This window comes from Nelusetta ayraudi, unplaced genomic scaffold (genome assembly GCF_046127955.1).
Source record: "Nelusetta ayraudi isolate G7.1 ecotype Tasmania unplaced genomic scaffold, CSIRO-AGI_Nayr_v1 ptg000060l, whole genome shotgun sequence".
NCBI lineage: Eukaryota > Metazoa > Chordata > Actinopteri > Tetraodontiformes > Monacanthidae > Nelusetta > Nelusetta ayraudi.
In genome coordinates, this window is record NW_027466110.1 from 102,287 (window position 1) to 109,474 (window position 7,188).

The 7,188-nt window shown below is 45.6% G+C and overlaps 1 protein-coding gene across 1 annotated transcript in view; it reads left to right on the forward strand.

The window, feature by feature from the left end:
* Window positions 1-4,198, forward strand: part of nalf1b (NALCN channel auxiliary factor 1b) — a 60,115-nt gene extending 55,917 nt beyond the window's left edge. The window contains exons 2-3 of the mRNA XM_076039975.1: window positions 1,733-1,904; window positions 3,897-4,198. Coding sequence (XP_075896090.1) covers window positions 1,733-1,904; window positions 3,897-4,198 — 474 coding nt within the window. The remainder of the gene's footprint in view (window positions 1-1,732; window positions 1,905-3,896) is intronic.
* The last annotated feature ends 2,990 nt before the right edge of the window (window positions 4,199-7,188 follow it).

Here is a 7,188-nt window from a genome sequence, read left to right on the forward strand (position 1 = left end):
ATCGCACTGAATGCTTTTGGAACAGAAGTGTATGAACTCGGAGTCGTAACTTCTTCGTATTTGGAGTGATTCGGAAGCTGCGTTGCAAATGTTTCCGTCTAATCACTCCACTATTTTTAGACAACCCATTAACCGACTAATTTAGAAAAAAATAAAATATCATGTACTAATGACATAGAGACTGAATAGATGAGGGGGGGGGGAGTGTAGAAAAGTGTGCAGTGAGAATGTGTGAGCCTGAATCGACTACGCCATGGATGTATTATTAATAAGCCCATCAACGGCGTTGATAAAATAAACATGAGTATCGTGAGGTCCAATATCTCAAAACTGCTAGTTATTAATGTTAATACTCCCTGTTTTCTCCTTTGCTCCTTTGCAACTTTACATCGCCAGTCATTTTCTTGCAAGTGTTATGCCCCGGCAATTTTTTTTTTTGTCTGCTGCTTCTTTATTAACTTTTTGACCTCCCCATCCATTACGCCTTTCTGAATGTTTTGTTTTTCTTTTCAAGACTGTGTCAATATGGACGTTCTGCACAGCAACAGTAGCGTGGGGCAAAGTGTCTTTTTGCTTTTCAGAGCACTGACGGCTAGACGATTAGCTAACAGCAGGTGCCGGCTTGCCACACGCGTCCCCGGGGTATTTCACAGGAAATTCCCGCTAATTGCTGCAGGTGATAATGGCGCCACAATGAGTCGAGCGCCTTATTACCGGAAGGAGGGAAAGCGGGGTGCAAAGTAAATAATTTGTCCACACTTGCGGCGGAGAAAAGGGGTGAGAAACAACACCGGCCGTGGTAAGATGCTAGCCACTAATCAGCTAATCGCACGGCGGTGACTCGGTGCATTTTGACGACTTGATTATGTTTTGCTTTTGCATTGTGTCAACAGAGTTACATCATAGCATCCACCGCCACTCAAATTGTCACCACACGCCACTAAGCTTTTAAAAGCTCCACCCATTGGTCTTTATTTCCTCCCTTTTCACTCCAGAACCAGCGCATTAGAACCAAGGATCGTGGAAGACACCAATTGTGTTTCACCAAGAATAAATATGAACGCAGACCAATGTTATAAATTGGGATTTGGGATCAAATATTGGGGTTTTCACACTCATCACCATCAGCACAGAAATAAGTCCAGTGTTTCTTTGCTTGAATCCTGTTTCTGTAATTGAGTGAACCAAAGTGGATTCCTCTTTCTCGCTGTTATGTGTTCGTGTTGAAAATCAGTTTCAGAAACACGTCTCATTCTGACCCCAGCTCATCGCGTAACTGTTGCCGCTGGCGTGCGACGCCGTCCTGACAAGAGTTTACCACCACGTTAGCCGCCTTTGCGCTCTGTCTTCCGCGCGACGTCCACCATTTGATACCGGCTGCCTTTAAAAAACAAGAGTTAACCCTCTGAAAATGGCGAGATGCACAGTAATCCCCCGTCTGCTCTGAGGCGGAAGGGTTGTTTTTTTTTTGTTTTTTTTTGGCACCGCTGTGTGTTGGCTGACAGTGCGATGACTTTCCAGCAACAGCCAGATTCATTAAACGGACATTTTTTTTTTTTTTTTTAGGACCACCATGACAGCTGGAGTTCATTTCAAATTGAAGCTCATACATGCAGCGAGTGTTTGGTGTTGTGTGTGGAACCCCCTCCCTGACTCATCCGTGTCCTCTCTGTCCACCCCTTCCTCCCCCGCCCTCACCCCCCCCAACCCCTGACTCTGTCTCCCCACCCAGATGGTTTATAAGCCCTGGCTGTGTTCTCAGTACTTCCAGACCTCCCAAAGGCAGTGCAGTAAGCGAATCCCCTGTGCTCAGTATTGCCTGGAGGTGCAGCAGCGGTGCCCCTTCATCCTGCCGGACAATGACGATCTCATTCAAGGTGGCAGCCCCAGTTTTATATGCACAGGTACAAAAAACAAACAAACACACAAACAACTGTCACTGTTCGAGTTGTTGTTGTCTCTGTCTCTTGTGTTTGGTGTTGCCGTCCCAGTAAAGATCTGTTTGTTGTTGCTGCTGTTGAGTGAGTGAGTTATTTTCTTACTGCACTGTATCATCTGAATAATGTATTTATAGTCGTCTTGAATGTTTTTGAATTTAATCTGTTTTGCGAGAACAGTGTTTCCCAGCTGTGACACACCCCAAGTCAAGGGAGAAGCTAGAAAAGTCCTGCCGTTATTTATTTTTGCCCGCTTTGCATTTTAATAAATCTGTGCAATTCTGTAAAACAGCCCATTGTGATAAACAGAGGGCCCTGGTACCATCACCAAGTCAGTGGAAACACCACCTGCCTGCTGTTCGTTTTGTCCTTTTAAACCGCCTTCTTCATTATTCACATTTTTTTTTTTAATGGAGGCTGTAAAGAGAGGGCTAATGTTTCCAAACAAACAATCTAACTATGTTGGCTTTACAGAGTTTTTGGGAACAACTTATCAGCAGGAAAAAAAAAATGGTCTGACATTGGCTCTTTAAATTGAAATTACTTCTGTAGCTACGGGCGTTTTGTTACTTTCACCGCAGTGGCTGTGTATTATTGAGCTCCGCCAATGAATAATTCCTTGACTATTAAATTAAACATTGTGAGATACATGGCTCGGATTGCATGGATTAAATTAATTAAAAAATAAATAAATAAATAAAAAATCACAATCTAAACTGAAGAATCTACCAACCAAGCCTGGCAATAAATTGAAACTACTCAGAGACGGAACGGAAGCGTGCAAACGTTCCCTGCAGGACCGTTGAGGTTGTCGCACTCTGCATCTGGAGTGGCGCGCTGACTATTTGAGAAGGGCCAGAGGAGAAGTGCTCCTCCTCCTTCCAAATCATTTGCTTCGGCGCTACAAGTGACGCGCTTCAGTGACCTCGGCTGCCTCCGCTGCTAGAGATCACACTCCCTCAGTGGGAGAAAACAGTCTGGTGGCCGGACGATACGCACCGAGTGCACGTGACCCGGCAGTTACAGGATGTTCCCGCTAATCGTCGAGCTAACAAGATATTGTTGCCCATTATTTGCCGAGAGGCAGCTGCAGAGTCAGTGAACGCAGCACAGTACACTCTACACAGACACACGCACACACGCACGCACACATGGCCACCCGGATGCACGCGCACAGATTTTTGTCCTTAGGTGCGTGAAGGGTTACTTCCCTCTTGTGTCACCAGGAGAAGCTATTCTAGTCGCTGGAATGCTCCATGTGTATGTGATGATGCTGCCCTCTAGTGGTCACATTTAACACTATTACATGAGTACACATTTGTATACGCCAGTAAATGTTTATGTATTGTATTTTTCACCCATTTCGAGATCTATTTTTCATCCTCACACCCAGATGAATCTCACACCAGGATTCATCCAAAACACAAACAGCGCATTTAGCCCTGTGTTTACAACCTTCTGCAAAAAAAAAAAAAAAGCCTCCAACAAAAACTGATAGTCTTTCTGGCCTTTCTTCATTTTCAAAGACATCTTTAGAAGGTGAAAGCAGGGAGTTGTTGGGCGGTGTTGTCCCTGAGCCCATCTGGGGGTATGGCTGAGGTCTCTTGGCCCTTTGTGACATCACAAAAAGCCCCAATACCCTGAAGTGCGCAGATAAAAGGACAGACATTTTTGTACTTCTGGGAGGTTTGCGAACAGACTAGAGACACACGAGAGAAACCCTTTAAAGGGGTAATTTTGCCAGGAATGGACCCTTTAAGTTAGCGGTTGTGTGATGTCACACTGTTGAACGGTGCCGATATTGGCTCTACAATGGATTTCCTGTCGCTTGATCCTTTTCGACTTATGGACTGTTTACTGAAAGCAGAGGCTTTAACGCACCACACTGTTCTAATGGCGACTGTTTGCTCTTCTCTCCCACCACCACCACCAATCACCCGTTCCCGGTCCCACGCCAAGGGCTGCTGGTGGACGAGGCGTCAGGTGCGGACCCGGAAGCAATGTGCTGCGACGTGCTGTGGGACTTGCGAGGGGACAGCCCCTCCAGGGGGAGCCTGAAAAGAACTCACCCGTCATGCCAGCACCGCACCTCCCTCAGCTCCTCGGCAGCCTGCAGACTGTGCAACAGCAGGCTCAAACTCTGCCTGCTGGTCCTCGTCCTCCTACACACTGTTGCCAGCCTCACCGCCTCCCACAATGCAACGGGGATGGGTCTCCCCGTCATCTCGCCTCTGGAGGAGAGCCCCGCCAACGAGGAGTGATACAGCTGCCGGGGAAGAGGTGAGGTCGTTAAGCGGGGAGGGCAGGAGGCGGAGGCGGAGGAAGAAGAGGAAGAGGAGGAGGCGGTGGAGGAGGCGGTGGAGGAGGAGGAAGAGGAGGAGGAGGGGGGTGGGGATTCCCTCGCCATGGCAACCGATGTGGAAAAATACAGCCACAGTTGTGTGAGCGGCGGCAGCCTGCGGACAACGCCTTCTGGCGAGCAGAAGAGATGTGGGACGATTTGGGAGGAGAGACACACGAATCAATCAAGACAAACAGAGACGTAAACAGACAAACAGACAGACAAACAAACAAACAAACACAGACGTGCTGAAGGACACACGCGGTCCCTCAGACAGGATCGGGGAGGGGAGGGGGGTGGGGTTGGGGGGCGATGCCACAGCCTTTTGTTGAGTGGGAAGGTCGGCTTCCTCATGGCTGAGTTTCTCTCACTACGCTTTTTTACACTGTGTTCCAATTCTTGGTTTCTGTTGCACTGGCTGACTATGGAGTAACACAATCACGATGTTCTTTTTTTTCCTGATGTCCATCCTTTGTGATTTTCTTTTTTTTTTTTTTTTTTCTGTGCCCGTTTGTTTCCTGTTTCCATCATACAGGAGGAGAGAAAAAAGATATTTTCTAAGCAAGGCAGATTTTTTGTTTTTTGAAGGAATTTTCTTGTCTTGGTTTGTGAGTGCTCGGCGATTTGTTGTCCAGGTTCTGTGTGTCAGACTGTGCGGCTGTGTGCATGTCTCCTAATGCATGTGCGTGTGTGTGTGAGTGTGCGTGCGTGTGTGTGTGTGTGTGTGTGTGTGTGTGTGTGTGTGTGTGTGTGTGTGTTGCTGACACGTACCCTTAGAGTCTACCTGACCGGCTGGCTGCAGCGACGCCACCGGCCGTCGCTCCCGTCAAGCTGGTTTGTCGGCCACAATCTCGTCCAAAGCTCGCTGGGCTTTGAACACGATTCTGATGTCTATAACAAGCACTGAGTTTAACACAGGTTCATGACTTTTATCAACACTCACTCGCTCGCTCGCTCTGTCTGTGTGGTGGAGCTCCCATTTCAGTCCAGTCCAACGCCACAGCAGAAAGCACCGAGCGAAGCTAACTTAGCCTGGCTAAGCTAAGACAGATAACTGATCTGCAGCTGATCTGTGATCATCAGATTTCAAAGGATTTCATTTTGGGTCTCTTTGTGCTTTTGGTCACAACTCTGTTATACTCTGGTCACCTTATCCACTGATTTAAAGAAATTGGCCCGTGAAAAAGCCCCAGACTGGCCAAACCTGTTTTGTTAAATTGGTGTTTTCCCATTTTCTGTGCTATGTGCACACATTCAGAGAGGCGGAATGAATAAATAAACTCGGAATTAGAGGAAAGACACAGCTGCAGCAAATCAGAAAATTCTTGAATGCCTCCGATTTAGAAAAAACAAAAACTATGGTAATTCATGAAGTTAAATCAGCAATATTGGACGGCAAACCCAAGATGCCTAAAATCAACTTTGTTGTGAACTAAGAAAACACTGCACATAGATTACAGAGTTCTGAGTTTGGAAAGCCCAAAATAAAAAACAGATATTTTATAGACAAACACCCCCAAAGTGAATTCATCTGAGGGGATGTGCTTTTTTTTTCTTTTTTTTTTTGATTCATCAGCATTTCAAGAAGCATTTCGCCGGAGGATTTTCTGTTTCTCAGCCATCTGTCCGCCGAGTCGAAGCTGAAAAAAAAAAAAAAAAAACTAAGCACACAGAATCGTTTTATCTCACAGAACAACACATGAGCCTGTGTTAAGCCTGCCTTCACCAAAGATGTATTTTTAAGGCGTTTGACCAAAAGCCCATTTTAGATTCTGGCCAGTTTTCAGCAGCGATGCTCAGCAACGTTAGCGGACGGGGCGTCAGGATTCCCCGCTGTGAATACGATGTGTTCAGCTGTTTCTCTGGATGGAAAAACTTCTGTTGTAGTTTTCTTTTTAACGTTGCGTTGTTTTTTTATTTAAGCTGCAACATTGGCAACAATTGACACCGATGCTGACGTTCTCCTCTGTCTTCTTTTCTGGTTTTTCTTCAGCCGCTCCCCGCGGCTCTCGCTTGATTAACAATCAAGTGTGGCCGACAGTAAAAGAATAAACCTTTTATTTCCGTTATTTTCACTTTATTTTTCATTTATTTGTTTGATTTCTTTTTTCAGCACTTCTCCTACAAGACAACAACTCGATTCACTGATTGCCCTTGAAATACTATCAGCATCTTTTTTCGAGAGTTGACATTTTAACCTCAGGCCTTTCTATTCACAGGAAACACACAGACTGGATGTTGCCAGTGCATTTGTTTTGTTTTGTTTTGTTTTTAAATGATCATTTTAATAAGTGAAGATTGTTATAGCTGGATAATGTGCATCTTGACGGGAAAGGTAGCATGGTACCTGTGGTACAACGAAAGAAAACACATACTATAGTAACACCTGCAAATAATTGCGTATAGAAAAAAAAAATATTTGACATATCACCAGTAGGAAAATCTTAATTTTTTCATTTTACTTTCTTCCTGACAGTCCTCAGCTCACACATAGACTTTCTGTAGCATTCTCTCTCTGCCTACTATTCCTTTGATCCACCCGACTTCCGTGTCATTAAATAAAGGGCTTATTAAGGCACACAGTACAGACATCATCAACTCCAAGTCCAACGCACCCTGCAGATGAACATCGCCCAGTTTCTTTTTTCTTTCTTTTCTTTCTGTTTTCACAGAACGTGTTCCACTGGCTGGAATAGGAACAGGTCCAGAGAGAGAGAGACAGAGAGAGAGAGAGAGAGAGAGAGAGAGAGAGGATGGAGAGTCACCTCAGCGTTCGATTCACAGATGTTGACCAGCGCGTGAGCAGAAAGGGATGATGTGACCTCAAGGGCTGACTTAGTATTTAGTTCCACAGCTGTTTTTGTTTTGACTGAACAAGGCTCCCAGATCAGGTACGCTGAAGGCAGACGT